Source organism: Camelus dromedarius, chromosome 21 (genome assembly GCF_036321535.1).
Source record: "Camelus dromedarius isolate mCamDro1 chromosome 21, mCamDro1.pat, whole genome shotgun sequence".
NCBI classification, from domain to species: Eukaryota; Metazoa; Chordata; class Mammalia; order Artiodactyla; family Camelidae; genus Camelus; species Camelus dromedarius.
Genome location: NC_087456.1, coordinates 12,608,910 through 12,627,091, shown reverse-complemented (window position 1 = coordinate 12,627,091; position 18,182 = coordinate 12,608,910). Strand labels below are relative to the sequence as shown.

At 47.1% G+C, this 18,182-nt stretch overlaps 1 protein-coding gene across 3 annotated transcripts in view; it reads right to left on the bottom strand.

The window, feature by feature from the left end:
* Positions 1 to 3,502: 3,502 nt before the first annotated feature.
* Positions 3,503 to 18,182, bottom strand: part of ATF3 (activating transcription factor 3) — a 51,671-nt gene continuing 36,991 nt past the window's right edge. The window contains exons 1-4 of one of the 3 annotated variants that reach the window (XM_031438607.2): positions 15,353 to 15,562; positions 9,295 to 9,538; positions 6,192 to 6,299; positions 3,503 to 4,939 (exon numbers count right to left, since the gene is read on the bottom strand). In XM_031438607.2, the coding sequence (XP_031294467.1) occupies positions 4,742 to 4,939; positions 6,192 to 6,299; positions 9,295 to 9,534 (546 nt within the window). In that variant the 5' untranslated portion in view covers positions 9,535 to 9,538; positions 15,353 to 15,562 and the 3' untranslated portion in view covers positions 3,503 to 4,741. Of the gene's footprint in view, positions 4,940 to 6,191; positions 6,300 to 9,294; positions 9,539 to 15,352; positions 15,563 to 18,182 lie in introns of those variants that run through there. The other 2 variants (XM_031438606.2, XM_064477173.1) reach the window with 2 other exon arrangements.

The following is an 18,182-nucleotide window of genomic DNA, read 5'->3' as shown; positions in this document are numbered from 1 at the left end:
CTCGGGCCCCCCACCTTTGCTTCAGGCAGGGGTGGGGGCACAGATGATCCAGGTGGGGATGCTGTAGGATGCCTGGCCCCCAGGCTGAATCTCTTCAAGTATAGAGGGGTATGATAGGCTCCCCTCTGCCTCACCTCACTTCTGCTTCTGATTTTTTATCTTCCCGAGAGGCTGTGAACTGCAGTACTAGTGAGAGAAGCAACCACTCTCTCAGCCTAAACCCTCTGCACAGGCATATTTATCCTCTGCTGCCTTTGTGACCTGTCACTGTCACATACCCCTTTGTTCGTATCCTCCAGCCACCCCCTCTGGGCAGGGCCACCATCTTCCCCCAAACACCCCATTGACCCTACAGAGGACAGGCCCACCCTGCCAGAGACTCAGGTGGGTACCAAGTAAAAATTTCTCCAAATGGGAAAATTTTGTGTGGTTGCTTTTTTTCTCCTCCAAATTCAGCAACTAGACAAAATCTATAGGTAAATAAGATAATGGGATAGATTTGAACTATATGAGCTCATGGTTTAATTTTTTCAAATAACCTAGAATTGGCAGTGTTGGGCCTTAGTCTGTCCTTTCATAAAATCTCAGTGAGCGTTGACGATGATGATTTTTAAAAATAACATTAAAATTGCTTCTCCAAATTAACACAACAGTGTAGACTGACTTTATTTCAATAAAAAAAATCATAAAGGAAATAAAAAGTGGAGTTACAAAATGAAAATTTTAAAACTTGCTTCTCATAGGCACCATGCTATATTCTTGACATGTGATCATAAGAACCCATTGAGTTTGGTGCTGTTGCTACATTTTCCAGTTTACAGGTAAAGAAATTGAGGTTTTATCACTTATCTAAGTTCACAGAACTAACGGTAGTGAAGGCAGTATTTGAATGTAGATGTAGTTGATTCTAAAGCCTTTGTTCTGAACCACTGTAGTGCTTTGCCCCGAAGGAAAGCTTCAGCCACCCAAATGTTTGCAAACTGCACTGATTTAAGTACCTTTAAGGAGACCTACTTAGTGCATCATTAGAAGCTGCATAATTAATTCTGCATGTGTGCATATGTTATGAAGAGAACCCAAGACAGCAACTGGGCTGATTTGGGGATTAAATTATCCAGGGGATCACCGCAGACTCTCCCCTCCCCTATACTTGTGCAAACAGACTGCATATGGAAGCCTATTATTCTCTCTTATGACCCTCATCCTCTCCTCCCTCCTGGCCACTTTTTAAAGTATATTTGATTTACAATGTTATGTTAGTTTCTGGTGTACAGCATAGGGATTCAGTCATACATATATATACATATTCTTTTTCATTATAGGTTATTACAAGGTGTTGAATGTACTTCCCTGTGCTATACAGTCCGACCTTGTTTATCTATTTTATATGTAGCCGTTTGTATCTGCTAACCCCAAACTCCTAATTTATCCCTCCCCCACCCCTTTCCCCTTTGGTAACCATAAGTTAGTTTTCTATGTCTGTAAGTCTGTTTCTGTTTTCTAAATAAATTCATTTGTCTCATTTTTTTAGATTCTACATATGAGTGATATCACTTATGTTATATTTGTCTTCTTTTAACATTTTTTATTGAGTTAGTCATTTTACAATGTTGTGTCAATGTCATATTTGTCTTTGTTTGATTTACTATGATTAGCATTAGACTCAGCTGGCCTTTTTAGCCTCCGTGCTCCTCAGAGCAGTTCTTGATAAGACAAATAGAGACGCTTCTGGGGTTAGAGCCACTATAAGAACACGGAAGGATCCTCACTGGGCAAACCTGGCCTCCTCTAAGGTTCTTCCTCAGGCAGATCCATGAAACACTTGACTCCACAGAGAAACTGTGGGAATGTGACCAAAGAGTGTAGGATGCAGAAGACAGGCAAAGCTTGGTATTTCAGGGTTTATTCAAAGCCCAGGGGAGAAATTAGGATAAAGATGGAAAATGGTCAGCATCTTCACTCCAGGCAGAAAGTGCAAGTTTCAATTCCAGGACCCCTGATCTGGGCCAGAACCCCTTACAGCTCTTTACTCTGAAACAGCTGTCAGGTCAGATCCCAGGGAAAGGCAAGGGGTCACGATGAAGGCAGGAGAGAGGAGGGAGGGTGGGCTCTCCATGCTCTCCCAGTGTGATGTCACCACCCCAGCAAGTGGCAGCCCAAGGAAAAGACCTTGTCAAACCAGGTGTCTGACTCTGGCAGAGGTCCCAGCCAAGTTAATTCTCTCAGAACCCCACCTTCCCTCTCTGTCAAGTGTGAAACTAGATGAACTAAGTAACTTGATGGTAAATACATATTCATCCTTTTAAAAAAAATTATAGTAGCAAAACATAAACTTGGTTACACAAAACTATTTTCAATGTGTTCATTAAAAGAATTTACAGTTCCACTAATGATTTACAGTGCATTTCTCAGATCAGTCTTTCTTGCCACAGCCACCACCCCTTCCTTCCTCTTGAATTCATTGTTGTCCATGGCAGCTTAAAAATGTCTTGAGTTTCACAGCAGCTGATTGGTGGCATGACCAGAAGGTGAATGCAGAGAAATTTTTCCCCCTCCACCAAGATAAGGAAAATAGATTATCTCCTGAAAAGAGTGGTGAATGGTACTTCTACAAGATGCTCTTGACAAATTAGGAACTACCCCGATATGTAATTAAAGCAGCAAAATTAGGATGCCTGTGTCACAAGTGACAGTTTAAAGGAATCATACACGAGTTCAAAGGAGCAGGCACCATTCACGTGCATGAATCTAACATTTAATGAAACCAGAACCTCTCTGAAGAATGGCATTGGTGGCAGAGTAGCCACTTTTTATTTCCTGCCTGTGAATGTTACATATATGTACAGGCAAAGAGCGAGAGACCCTGGTTCTGTTACAGACCTAAGCAATCATATGCTCTGGAGAGTCCAGAAAATTAGGTGGACTCCTTTTCTTTGAATTATCACGCCTATCCTGTCTAGTTATACTGTCTCTCGTCCTCACTCTTCCTCTCTTCCTTCCCATCCTCCCCGCCATTCTTTTCCAAATTTGAAATATATATTTGCAACAATGAGATCCATATTTGGACATTATAAGAGATGTAATTCAAGTGACGAGTTCATGACAAGATCTGTGACAAATGCAAGGTGTCCATGGCTCATGTTGAACAACAGGCGTACGTACATGTTAGGTTTTATATATCAGAGAAAATGATAGTTAAGGTATTCAACTTTTATATCAAAATTCTAAATACCAAATAGTTAATCTAAAGGATATACTTGCTGCCATGTTCTAGAATTTGTCAATGAGAAATTGAACATCAGAAACCACAGACTGAGAAACAGGATTGAAAGTCAAATATCCTACCTAGTTGTATGCCAAAGAACAAAGAAAAACACTTGAAGAATATATGTAACTTGAGACCACTCCCCCACGCCGCCATCTCCAAAGGAGAGAGGAAGGGGATGGTTAGATCTCAACAAACCACTGATTTTAAAGAACAGAAACCTGCGCAACACTTAAGTTCACTGTGTCTTGGTTCCAATATTTATTACATTGACAGGTTAGGAATATTCGGATAAATAAGTAATATTTTCTCTTACAGAAAATTGTAATGAGACTACTGAGTAGGATTAAACACTCTGAGGATTTCACAGAAACATCAGAATTTAAACAGACTGTAGCCAGAGTCCTCATGGCCAGTGTGAGTGACTTTCTCACAGCTATAAACACTCTGGGCCAGATTTCTACAAACATCTGCATGACAAAAACAATGCCATTAACATCTAATAATGCTAAAGCCTAGGCATCACCTGGCTTCAAATGCGTCTTCACTGAATGTGGTTTTCAACCGCAAGAAAAGGAAAATGGAATATTCTTTGGCTCATCCGGCCTAGAAAAGATTCCTGACCTAAGTCACTGAGCAGAGAGTCCTAACCCTTGGGAACCTGGACTCTGTCTCTGCGTTCTTCCTGTAATGTTATAACTGAGTTTGCAACAGAGGACCTGCGTTAATGCCTGGGTGCCAAGGGGAAGGAGGCCTTCTCTGTTGGCACGAAAACCGGACTCTCTGCTAGCCGGCCGTTTTGTTCTCCCAGGGCTGACACGCTTTTCTGGCCACCTGAACATTTTGTAAGACACTGCCCATGGTGATAGCCCCCCAAACTCTCAGAAACCAGGTCTGAGGAAAGTCGCGAAAAAGTCATAGCGGTGTTGTGTGGTGCAAACATCGGAAGAACACAACGCCTAGTTTTGAAACGAACACCTTGCACACAGTCATTCCTGTACAGAACAGCAAGCACAACCCTGGCCATTGCACAACTTTCACGAGATGCCATTCTTACTCCACGTCCCATATGAGTGAGCCTGGCAGCAGCAGCAGAGGAGGTGGCCCCATCCACCCAAGTTACAGATACTGCTTCTGCATGAATCCTAATGGTGGGAGTCCTGGTTTTTGTAGAATCCAGGTGAAAGGCAGGCAGGACCCTAACCAGAGGCCATCTGGAGAATCCAAGGATGGCCAACATGTTAAGGCCTAAATCCTGGAGTTGAGGCAAAAGATACCCTTGCCCTGGTCCAAAGTCCACCCTGGGGTGGAGTGGAAAGGCCCAGCTGAGTCACCAAGGGCCCTCAAGCCTTCATGGTTCTCTGCTGCTGGGATGTGAGAGGTGCACAGGAAGTCAGATCTCCAATGGCTTCAGGGTTTCAGATGGAAAAGGAGGATTTGATGAGGACTCCCCAGTTGCCCCCATACCATGGCTGCTTAGCTCTGCAGTGTTCCCTCTTTTATCTGTTGGATAAAAAGGTTTCTCTCATCTTCCGGAGTCCGCCCATTCTGAGCCCGGACAATACACGTGGGCCGATGAAGGTTGAGCATGTATATCAAATGCTGCTTCTCATTCTTGAGCTCCTCAATTTGGGCCTTCAGTTCAGCATTCACACTCTCCAGCTTCTCCGACTCCTGGGGGACAAGCAACAGAGATACTAGGAAGGGAGCCAAGGTCCAGTGAGGATGGGGCCGGGGGAGGGGCCTGCCAGTGCTCCTGGGTGGTAGGAGTAACGGCTGGAACGTGGCTGGAACATTCCACGGGGCTCATCAAGCTGGGAGTGGCCTGCAGGAGGAATGCCGTCGGCTCCCTGTTACAGTGCTCCACAAAGCCAGTGCAGCAGCATTAGGTTTGGGAAAATCCACAGCCTGGAGAAGCCTTTGAACTTGGAGGCTCCTTCAGAGATGCCCTTGAGTTTCCACTCAAGGTTGAGGCAAATCGTGACTCTTATAGTAATGAAACAGTAATAGAACCAATGGCACAGAGATCTCCTTTATGTGAGTCCAACAGCCCATAGGCAGGTCTTCTGGACCTGCAAAGGCCTTATGGGCTGGAAAGAAATCCAGTCTCATGGTGCTTGGTCTTTTATGAGTCACTGGTTTCATTGAGAAGCTCATCTCCCCAGAAAGAATGTACATAGCAATACCCAAAATGTCTTAATTTTCACTGACCTCCTGAAGCAATCAACAGAACCCTTGGGGACCTATGGACCCTGGGTGAAGACTCTGCCCTGGCCTGTCCACACTTGTTGGGGGTGGGACACAACTGCTGGAAAGACGGCATCACAGCCTGCTCCACCAGCCCACAGGTGCACATCCCACTGCTTCCTCTCCCTTCTGGAAGAGGGGCTGGCTGAACGCAGCCAGGAGCACAGACTATTGGCTGCTCTGAGGAGAAGGGCTGCAAAGTTAAGAACAAGACACGAATGCAAAGCAAGTGTAACCTCTGTCTGTGGATTAAGGAAATAAACTTGTTTGAAGAGATTAATTAAAGGCTTTTCATAGTGAGCTAAATGAGAGATGGCAGCTTCCTTTTCTCAGGAAAATGGGCAAATGAAACCTCTTTAACTGGGGTGACATATCCTGCAGCCTGGAAGTTTCCGGACATGCATGGACTGGCTGAGGCTGCTGGAAATATGGGCATCAGATGATCTTGTGGTTTTTCATTCACACATCTGTTTCTTACACATTCAGAGTCACATTCGTGGTGCTTACAGCTTTGCTACCTCCTCACTCTGCAACAGGCATTTCTGCTGCCAGGTACCAGCTTTCCCTTCTTGGGAAAACACTTCTAAGTTTGGGCTTTCACACTCTGCTTCCTTGTGGGACATGAGTTGGTGGGGGACAGGGGTGAGCACGAGCTAGGGGCAGGTGCAAAGGCACTCACTTTCTGTAGGCACTCTGTCTTCTCCTTTTTCTTGTTCCGGCACTTGGCGGCTGCAATCTTATTTCTTTCCCGTCGCCTCTTTTTCCTTTCATCTTCTTCAGGGGCCACCTGTAAAGTTCAAGAGGCACAAGCTTAATGGAAGGCAAGAAATACAACCCCCCTGAGATACACTGCCTTTTATTGCCAGCTAAAACCAGCAAGCGAGGGCAACCCTAATGTTAAAGGATCTGAAAGTAAAGCTCTAGACTTTTGCGTGAAACCTCTCTACACACACACACACACACACACACACACACACACACACACAATGAATAATGAAAGTCAAAGAACTGTTAATATTATATTGGCAATATTAGGAAATTAAAATTTATTTTGTTTTTAAAAAACATTTGGATTTTAAAATAGGAGTTTGATATTACTATTGGCAATAACTGTAAGCAATTAGAGCAAGGAACAGATTTTGTTTGGTAAATATATCCTTTCCCCTAGGACCAGGAATGACCTCAAGAACATCACCTCGCCACCCATTCCCCTGCCTCTTCTTCCATTAAAGACCAAGGGCAGCCCCATTCATCTCTGCCTTCACCTGGAGCATCCTCATAGCACCTCCTTCCTAAATTTAGGAGAAGCCTGTGCAGCTCCTAGAGAAGAGGAACCCAAGCCCATTCCCCAGCCAGCTCATGGTCACCAGACTACAAAACTGGATGTAAATCTAGGCTTTTGGCTCTTCCTGCATCCTCTGTAGGCCACAACTGCCTCATTCTAGCATGTTGCCTTCCCAGAGGTGACTGGGATCTGGGGAGGAGGCTCACACTGCCCAGACACAAGATGCCTAGGGGTTTCACAGGCTCATGCCTTATTTTAGGTTGAGAATTACAGCAACCAAGGGGACCAGAACATTCAACTAGATCATTTGGTGCATTCTCTTCCCAGCAGAAAAAATCTACTTGATCACCCTTGAGTCCTCCACTTGGAATCAGAACCCACATACAACTCCGGAAATTAATTTTGCTGTCAAGACAGATCCAGAAGCCGACATCTCAGAACCTCACTGCCCTCATCCTGGTTCAGACCCTCTCATTTCTGTACACTTCTTCTGCCCTTGCTCCTAGTGCCCATTCTCAACATGACCACCAGGGTAATCGTTTAAAAATATTGTCAGTAAATGTAACACATGACACCATAAAACTCCTAGAAGAGAACATAGGCAAAATATTCTCTGACATAAATTGTACTACGTTTTTTTAGGTCAGTCTCCCAAGGCAATAGAAATAAAAACAAACAAATGGGACCTAATTAAACTTATAAGCTTTTGCAAAGCGAAGGAAAGCATAAACAAAATGAAAATACAACCTCTGGACTGGGAGAAAATATTTACAAATGATAGGTCTGACAAGGGCTTAATTTCCAAAATATACAAACAGCTTATACAACTCAAAAAGAAAAAAATGAACAACTCAATCAAAAAATGAGCAGAAGACCTAAATAGACATTTCTCCAAAGAAGACATACAGATGGCCAATATGCACATGAAAAGATGTTCAACATCACTAATTATCAGAGAAATTCGAATCAAAACTACAGTGAGATACCACCTCACACCAGTCAGAATGGCCATCATTCAGAAGTCCACAAATGACAAATGCTGGAGAGGGTGTGGAGAAAAGGGAACTCCTCCCACTGTTGGTGGGAATGTAGTTTGGGACAGCTACTATGCAAAACAGTATGGAGTTTCCTTAAAAAACTAAAACAGAGTTACCATATGATCCAGCAATCCCACTCTGGAGAAAACTCTAATTCAAAAAGATACAGGCACCCCAATGTTCATAGCAGCACTATTTACAATAGCCAAGACATGGAAACAACCTAAGTGTCCATCAACAGATGAATGAATAAAGAAGATGTGGTATATATACACAATGGAATACTACTCAGCCACGAAAAAGAGTGAAATAATGCCATTTGCAGCAACATGGATGGGCCTAGAGATTATCATACTAAGTGAAGTAAGTCAGAAAGAGATGAATATATGATATCACTTAACTATGGAATCTAAAATATGACACAAATGAACTTATTTGTAAAACAGAAACAGACTCACAGACATAGAAAACAAACTTACAGTTACCAAAGGGGAAAGAGAGGGATAAATTAGAAGTTTAAGATAAGCAGATACAAACTACTATACATAAAATAGATAAACAACAAGGTCCTACAGTATAGCACAGGGAACTATATTCACTAGCTTGTAATAAACCATAATGGATAAAATATGAAAAAGAATATATATGTGTATATATAACTGAATCACTCTGCTATACACCAGAAACTAACATAACTAAACTTCAGTTTTAAAAAATTGGGGGGGGGTGATTAGATTTGTTTATTTATTTGTTTACTTAATGCAGGTACTGGGGATTGAACTCAGGACCTCGTGCATGCTAAGTATGCACTCTACCACTGAGCTATAACCCCCTTAAAATTTTTTTGAAAAAGAAAAATAATTTAAAAATATTAAGTCAGACCATGTTGCTCCTCTGCTCAGAAACCCTCTAGTGCCTTTACCTCACTGAATACATGGCCGTATCTTTACAATAGACTATAAGACCCAGTGTGATCTCGTCCCCACCCATGACTTCAGCTCCTACCTTGCTTCCCACCCCACACTCCACCCCAGCCACCTGGCCAACCTTGCTCCTCCTCCTGTGTATCAACCACACTCCCCACTCAGTGCCCTTGTTCTTGATCTTTTGCCAGATACCTGTATGGCTCTCATCCCCTCTTCCTTCGAGTCTGCTCTAAGGCCATTCTATCAGTGAAGCCTTCCCTGACCTTCTGATTTAAAACAGCAACTCCTCCCACCCTACTCCCCTTTCCCCTTTATTGCTTTATTTTTTCTCCTTTGCCCCTACCTCTTATATCATGTATTTACTTATTTTGTGTGTTGTCAGTCTCCTCCCAACGGAAGGTAAGCTCCAGAAGGGCAGTGCTGTTGTTTGTTTCAATCACGACTGCAGCCCCCTGCTGCCTAGAGCATACCTGGTGCGCGGTAGATGTTTGATAAGTAAGTGCAGAAAGAATGGACACCCCTGGGAGAACCCACCTCAGCTTTTGTGACTGACATCTCGAGGGGCCTGCCGCTGACAGTGACCGATTCCAGCGCAGAAGACATCCGGTGGCAGAGGTGCTTGTTCTGGATGGCGAACCTCAGCTCTTCCTTGACAAAGGGTGTCAGGTTAGCAAAATCCTCAAACACCAGTGACCCAGGAGGGGACAGGCAGGGGACGATGGCAGAGGCACTGACTTCCGAGGCAGAGACCTGGCCTGGGTGTTGAAGCATCATTTTGCTGAAAGACACATCGAAACCCAAACTGCTTCAGGAATTTGGGGGCATGGGCTCAAGTACCCCCACACCTGTGACCTCCAACCCCCGAGCCCCAGACCCAAAAGGAAGGTCCCATAAGCTCTTGGGCTTCCACTTTGTTTTCATTTCACACCATCCTCATCTTGAGTAAAACAGGTTCTTAAAATGTACAGTTCAGTGATGTGGATAAAATGCCTAACTGAAGTTTATAAGGGGTGGATTTCAGGCTATTCTGTTAGTTTTGGCTGGTGTGCATATATGCAAATATAGCCTCAAACAGTCCTGAAAGAGGAAGAACATTAAAAAAAAATGAGTGAGACTATTATGCAACCCCATTTGCAGTCTCCTTTTCAAAAAGAAACCTGGAAAGTATCTGAAATTAAATTGGATCTATCAGAGTGGAAGTAAAAGCAAGGGGTGGGAGACCCTTGAATTTAGCAAATGTATCTCCAAAGCTTCTCCCTCAGCAAGTTGGATCCAAATCAGTGAGAACAGTAACTGTAGCAGGTGTGTTTCTTCACCCCAGTTAGGCAGAGGCTGGGGCATGGGAATTCAGGTCACAAGGGATTAGTAGCCTCTTCTTAAGGTTAAGGTTGGTGAAACAAAAGATCTCAGAGTAAAGAAAAGTGAGGCACTCAGAATGTGGATCTATTTTGGGGAGCGTTGTTCAGTTCTGTGATGTTTGGAGGGCATAGGGCTAGGGGCACAGGGAGCTCTGGGACTGGCTCTGGCAATAAGGAGTAGTGGGACCTGAGCTCTCTGAGTCTCAGTCTTCATACAACAAATGTCTGGGAGCTCCTGCAGCACTGGGACAGAGTCTCCACTGTCACTGTTTCCACAGCCTGGCCCTGCACCTGGCACCAGCTGCTCCCAATGCCTGCTGACCACTGGAGACTATCCAACTAAATACCTGAAATGGGGAAGGGGCGGTCAGATCAGATAGCCTCTGAGGTCCCACTTACCTCTATCCTTCTATGGCCCAGGGAACCCAAAGGGTCAACAAAAAGAAAGGGCAGAAATAGTAATAGTGCCATGGTTCCAGTTTAGAATAGCCCTCCATAAATCTCTCCCTGTTGGACACTCCCTCCAGCAGTGGCCATCCCCCTTCATCCCTGCAGCCAGTTCTCCAGGGGAGATGAGTATGGGGACTGTCAGGCCAGGTGGATCCCTGGAGCGTCCCTTTCACTCTGGGGACCTGCAGTCATTAGCCAAGTCTAGCCAGATGAAGTCCTTTGGCAAGTCGCTAACATTTAATAGGTGCCTCCTTGATACCAGAAACCTTATGTGCATTATCTCACTCAGTCTTGATGAGAACCCAGTGAGTTAGGTCCTCATCCCATTTTATAGACAAGGTAACTGAAATTTAGTCAAGCTAAAGAATTTGCCCAAAGTCTTAGAGTCAGTATGAGGCAGCATCAGAATTTGGAATTAAGTTCGACTCCAGAACTCATGCCCTTAATTTATAGGCTATAAAATGTAATTCTTCACTGCAAAAACAGAGCAAATTTTCCTGGGGGTTGGGGGCAGGTGTGGGGATGGGTAGGGGTCCTATAACTGAAGTGCTGGAGGGGAGGCTAAGCAGAGAGCCATGGGGAGAACTTGAACTCTAATGAATTGCTGAGCTTTCTCTGACTGAGTGCACACTCAGGCTGCTGCCTGAATTCAGGGAGTATGTATAAGTGGGTCTTTTATTCACAAAATTCTGAGACTGGGGTCAGAACACCAAGATTTAAGGCCCACTTCCTCATGTGTCATCATTATACCTTCCAGAGCCTTCTTTCTCCACGGTAGAAGAGGGCAAATAACAAGCACCCTATTTTCCCATAGAGTTGTACAAGGAGCTGAGGAACTAATTCCCGAATATGTCCCAGAAAACTTAAGGTGACTAGGAAATATGTTATTCCTGGGCTTCCCAGTGATCTCTCCAGCCCACAGCTGGCTCTCTGTGGGGTCCAGGTGGGAGGCTGGCTGGTTATTCTCTTTGATCTCAAACACTTCTGAATAAAACACACTGACCTCTAAATCCCCCTTAAGATCCAAGATGCTCTCATGGAGGCAAGAATTCCAGGCTAACGAATGCCACTGTTATTGACTATTCAAAGAAACCCTGGAAATGTATGTAATTCTCTTCTGAAAGCCATGTGTCATGAGTCAGAACTGATGTTCTTCTATCAGTTTAATCCTATAATCTTAGGATGGTGGGAGGAGACTTTTCTGGCAGGTGATAAACTCTGAGAAACCAGTTTTCCACAGTCAGAGGCTTAAGGTTCCCCCATGCATTTGCATTTTCCCTCCTTTTTTCAACTTTATTAAAAACTCAACAGTTCAGAACTGGAATTCAGAGCGGCCACTGGGCTAGCCTTTGTCGGGAGGACGGCACGGCTCCCTTCTACACGGCAGTTTGAACATAGTTCCATTTCACCTCCCAGCTAAGTTTATTAACGAGCTCTTAGGGCTTGGGGGTCTGCTGTTTGAGATTTCTTTCCCCCTTCTTGGTGTAAAGTCAGCAGTCCTGATGAAAGAAACTGAAGAATGTCAGTGGTATGGAATGCTTTTATGAAAAGCGTTGGGTGAGCTTACTGGAAGATGGAAACAGGTTGTAGAAATGTTAAAAGCCTTTCAAAAAGTAAAGCAGTTGTATCTGTAGAGACTTGGGCTTTTCCTGCCCTTGGCTAAAGCTCAGTTTCTTGAGACACTTCCTAGTTATTCCTTGACTCATTCTCTTTAGGTGTGATTTAGCCTAGACTCAGGCTGAGTCCCTAACGAGGAAAATGAAGTTAAGTCTTCAGACAGTTTTGCAGAAAGTTGAGACCCTCTAACATCCCCTTCATCGAAGAAAAAATGTTGGGGGATTTTCTGAGCTGACTTCCTACACTGATCTTAAAATTGCCCAGGCCTACTGCAGAGAACCTGCATTTTCCTTCTGCTTCATTATCTCCAATCAGAAATCATGTCATATCATCAGCAGTTTCACCATTTTCAAGAAAGTGAAACTTTACTCATGTATTTCTTTAACTAGAAATTCAGCTCCCAGATTTTATTTCCTAGTAGCTGCTACTATGTTGAATTTTCACTCTTAATTTTCATCTTTTTCCACTAAGTGCTGCTCATAAAACATCTCATAGGAGGAAGCCAGTTCTTTCACTAATTTCCTATCTAGGTCTTTCTCCTAGACCACAGGAAGGTTGTCAGTGTAAGTCTGGGTGTCAGGGACAGAGATGACGCTTGCAGGCCCATTACTACCACTCACAAGCTGAGCACCCACCAACGAGATTTTCACACATTCTCGGCCTCAGTCTCCTCATCTGTAAAACGAGAGCAATATTGCCTGCCCCAGTTCCCTCACAGGGCTGTCAGGAAGATTCTGTGAAATTCATGAAGGTGGATTTATAGACATCCTGGGTAGCCATTATTACTGTGATTCCACTTTCCCCATTTCGGGGAGGGGGCATTCATAATGCTGCCTCATTAATCAGGAACTAACTGGAACGTTCAAGAAATTCAGGTCAGTCACAGCTTCTTTTGCACTTTGATGGACCTCTGGCCTCTTGACACATCGATCAAGTCCACCCCACTATTTACTGGCACCAGCTTGTCTCCACTGGTCTTAGGTACTTGAGAAATAACCAGTTCTCACACATGAAACCATTTCTGGTTTCTGTGGTGTCCTGGCTGTGTACTTCCTCCTTCCTAGGCTGGGTAACAGTTGGAACCACTGACCCTGTTCCATGCCCAGCCAATTTGAAAATGGAAGAAATCATGAGCCTTATATATGGGACAGAACACACAATATTAGAGTCATCTAGGTGAGATCTTCATTTTTTAATTGAATAAAATGGGGTCCAGAAGGTAAAGTGACTTGTCCAAGGCCATAAAGCTGGTGAGTGGTCCAGTCTAGGCTAGCTGTTGACCACTGACATTTTACACCAGCAGAGATCCAACGGTGTGAGGACCAACCAAAATGGAGAACAGAGCCAGTGGCCAGGTAGATGAGGGGTCAATAGTCCTACTAACCTGTACCCACAACAGAGGAGACTTTGCTAGGACTAAGACAAGGAGCAGTATAGAAGAAAGAGAACAATGGGGAGAAAAGACCAAGAGGGAGAAAGGGAATGGTGGGGTTAAGACAGGAGGATCTGGAAGTTCCAGAAGCTGCTGGGTGCTGTATCTTATTCACACTGTGCACCTGGAGTGCTGCCTGCAGTGCTGTCTCTGACTATCCAGACAATAACAACTGCAAAACCCACCCCCACCCCAGTCTTCATCCAGGATATCCTCAAAGCAATAGCTTAATGTTATAGCATTATGCTACAAGAAATGCCAAATGCAAAACAATAGGACAGTCATATCAATTTCTTCTTCATTTAAAGTTAAAGACAGAGGCTCCAAAGAGATGTGACTGTCACCCACACTAAAGTACCACCAGTAAGTGCATTGAGAGAACACCCAGATTTTCTAACGCCCAATTTTTTTTTTCTGGTTCCATCAAGGGTTAGCAACTCCTTTATTTTTAAGAAAGCATTTGTGATTTGGTAGTGAAATTAGGGAAAAGAAAATGGTTAGGAGGAAAGGAAGTAAGTCGATGAGATGAAAATGGGGTGCGGAGGGAGTAGAGAAGGAAAACCAATCAGTGGAAAGAACGTTGGGAAGGGATGTCCCACAGAGAAGTACCCTTTCCCCTCTGCCTCAGAGGCTGACCAAAGAATTCCAGGCCCCCTTGTTCAAGTCCTCTCATCGGCCCCTTTCCTTTCATTTACACTACTCTAGAATCTGAAAATCTTCGTCCAAAAAGGACCTTAATGGATATCCGGTTTAACCACCACTTCCTGCTCGCAAACAGGCAGAGGGCGACCAGGAGTGTCTACATGCCCACATCTCCCAGCTGGGGATACTGAGGCTTAAGGACATCAAGTGCAGTATAGGTTCTCAGGATCCTGGCCCCTAGACCACTGAGCTATTCTCTCAGTTATCTGAATTGGTTTCGCACTGTCGCTCCCCCTCCTACCCTCACAGTCAGTCTACCTGGACGAAAAGCGAAGAAATCCGCGAACCCTCAGAGGAAGAGCCAGAGCTTGAGTCACAGGTACGAGAGAAAAGCGTGTTAGTTACTTGGGATAATAAGTCTTGGGGCCAAGGAGCTCGGCACCTGTGCCGGGAGCCCTCTCCACCTTCCGCCCCAGGGTAGCGACAGGAGCTCGCGCCACCTCTAAACTTATCCCAACTAACTTTTGCTCCCGGCTCCCGGCGAGGTCCTGCCGCCCAGGGCTCCGAGGTGCTCAGGGCGACCGCCAGCGGCCGCGGCCAGCTCTCGGGTCCCTTCCCCATTCATTCCGTTCCGCCCTTCCGGCAGCCCTTCTGCGATCCTCACTCTCCGTGCCTCTCGGGAAAGGCTGGGCTCGGGAGTGGCACTGACCGTGCACGGAGCGAGGGGTAGAGCCGGTCGGCGAGCCGGATAGGCTCGGACACCCTGCGCACCCACCTACCCTCGCCCGCTCCCAGGGGATGAGTAGGCGCTAGAACGGAGAGGAGCTGTGCTTCGAGGCCGGTTGAGGAGTGGGAGCCGGACCTCTCCGTCGCCAGGAGCATTTCGCGCCCCAAGTCAAAAGAGAAAGTTAGTTCTTTGAGAAAAAGTTTCTCAAGCGCAGAGGAGCAGTGGTGGCTGGGAGAAGTTCAGCTGGAGTTCTCTCGAAGCCAGAAGCTGGGGACGCAGGTCGGGGGTGGGTATAGGGGTCGAGAACTGGTTACTAGAGGGGCGCATAGGGAATGAAAGCGAGCCACCCTTGCCGCGCTCACTCACTCAGATTCCAGCGCTCACCTCCTGTCTCCACTCGGGGCGGCCAGGGTCCAGAGGGCGGGCGGGGTCGGGGCGGGGTCGGGCAGGCTGTCTGTGGGGCCGGCGGGCGAGAACCCAGGGCTCACGGCCGGCGCACGGGGTGGCGAGTCCACTGGGGCAGCGGCGCGGCGAGAGCGCTGTGCAGTGCGCGCCTCGCTGAGTGCGACTGTGGCTGTGAGTGCGTTGCATCACCCCTTTTATAGCTCTTTGGCTGGCGGCGCGCCCATTTACTCCGGGTTACCAGTCCCAGGCTGACGTAATGCTATTAATAGCTTCCCCGGAGAACCAGCCGAACTAGGCTGGGCGAAGGTGGCGGGGAGGGGCCACAGAGGAGGAGGGGAAAAGGGGGACCAGTGATGCAAGCTCGGGGAGGAGCTGGCCTGGACGCGTTCTCTTGGCCTCTCACGCCGGGACACACGCACCCGCCCGCCCTCTCTCTCCATATCAGGACCGGAGCCGCCCGGGCTGGCCGCCAGATGTGCGTACTCGCCGCTGCGTGTTCCAGGCATGAGCCAATGGTGCCCAAGCCAGCGGCATGACTCCACCGCGCTGGCATCTCTCCCTCCGCTAGGTTGAGGAGGGAGGGGGATGGAGAGGCGGGTTCTGGCTGCTGCCCAGACTAGGTGAGGCTGGGAAGTGGGCACGACCTTCCTCTAAAATGCGTGGTCATTTTCTTGAGCTTCAGGAAAATACCCACTTCCCAGCTAAACGCCTCCTTCTCAATTAGGGGGCGGGGTAGGAACAGAAGCGTTAGTCCTTGGTATGGGAGACGTCCCCAAAGACACCCTACAGTGAACCCACACCTTTACCCGCCGGGGGTGACCTCTGCGGCGGGGACTGTGAGAATTCTGCCCGTTAACTCAAGAGCGGAGGGCAGCGCTCAGCGGGCACCGTGCGCCCACGCCCGCAGCCTCGGCACACCCCCACACGAGCGCACACGCGGAACCGCCTCTTGGCCAGTTGGGAACCCGGCTCAGAGGCGAGGGCGAGTGGTAGGACCTGTGGGTTGGGATTTTTTTTTAACAGCCACAAAGCGTTTAGAATTGATAGTGAAACGAGCAAGACCGTGGAAAGATGGGCGACCTGGAGAAATCAGAGGCAACTCAGAGAGGGGCTAAGAATAAGACTGAAGCCTAGAGAACAGGGAGAGGAAGAGAGAAAAGGTGCTTTGGTCTTTGCGGGCGGGGAGGGGCGGGGGTCACCTGGCTCTCAGGCAATGTTGAGGGAAAACACATCTTCGCCTTTCACGTGTTTTTCTGCGCGGAGAGAGGCCTGGGCAGGGACCGGACGGCCAGGACTGGGGACAGGCTGACCGCAGCCGAAAAGGGGCCCCGCAGCAGAAATCCTTTCAGCCCTAAAGCCGAGTGGCGGAAAGTGCGAGTTTTCACGGTCCAGATTCGAATCGAGGCTTCAGCAGAACTGGATTTGAACCTTTAAGAACGATTTCCTAGTTCCGATTCCCCCACCCCAGCTGTCTCAACTTCCAGAGCGGCAGAACCAGGGACCTTCTTAACTGCTCATGGACGAATATAGGTAGACGCGAGCCCGCCATGTTTCGTACCTGCTGAGAGGGAGACCGTGCGCGCCCGTGGGGTGTAGGGGCACCTGCTTCTACCTGCCTTTTGGGAGAGAGGCGATGCAAGATCATAGTTTGGTAATTTGGGATAGGAACTAGAAGGATCTCAGAGCCGAGATCTTTCCCGTAGCCCCACCTCACCTGCAGCCTTCGGCTGTTGGGAGTCGTAATGGAGGGGCCAGTCCGGCTGTCTCATTTCTCTCCCTTATGCACAGAGTCCCGCACCCTCGGGGAATCCGTTCCTCTTTCCAGCCTCTCTGATTGCTCAGCGCCTCCGACAGATACCATCCAGAGCTGCAAATAAAACTGAGTCCCCGCACCCAGGTTCCTCTCCCCCGAACCTGAGCCTCACTCAGAACACCCTTAGGGTTAGCTTCGGTGTTGGGTGTTAGGGTTAGCTCCGGGGCCCAGAACAACGCGGAGAGCAGCCTTGCAAGTTCCCCCGTCCCCAGCCCGTCCGGGAGTCTCGGGGTTCTACGCAGGATCCTCGGGGATGTTGCTCGGGACCTCACCGGGTTTCCAGCGGAGTAGCGCGGGAAGCCTGGGGAGGTTGTTTTTGCTTTACTTTTCACCCTGGTAACGGGCTTCCCCGCCCCAAGTCCCACACACCCGCACTCCCTGTTCCACACCTCCACACCCCGCCCTCCCGCCCACGCACCTGCAGGTAAACCCGGGGCGGGCAGGTAAACCCCGGGTGTGTCTGCACAACACGTAGCACGACACGTAGAACACCGCGAGAGCAGGAGGAAGGGCGTTTGTAAATTTAAATGAAAGTTATTTGGGATTCTTTCCATGTCTTTTATATCTACTCATCTACTGCCCTGGACTAAATGGCACTATTACAGAGTGAAACAAGAAGATGTGGGGGGAGAACACGTGAAAACTTTCTACCCCCTCTTTTTTTCCTCTGTGAAATGCCTACTGAAATCTTTAACCAGTTTACATTTTAAACTAGGATTCCATTAATACACCTAAGCCAGATTTGTGGACGTTTTGTCCTGTCGTTAAGGGGAAATTCAACTTCAGGCGTAGGTAAACAAATAGCCAGACCAGCCTCCACCAAACAATGCAAGAGAAGGGTAATTAAGACAGAAAAGTCCACAACCCTTCGTCGGTTTATTTTTATTGCCATGGTACCTCCCTCTCCTCTAATTCAATTTGTTTCATTCTGATAATTCTTGGTTTTGAATCCCCAAGTCACACCTGGATAGAAACGCT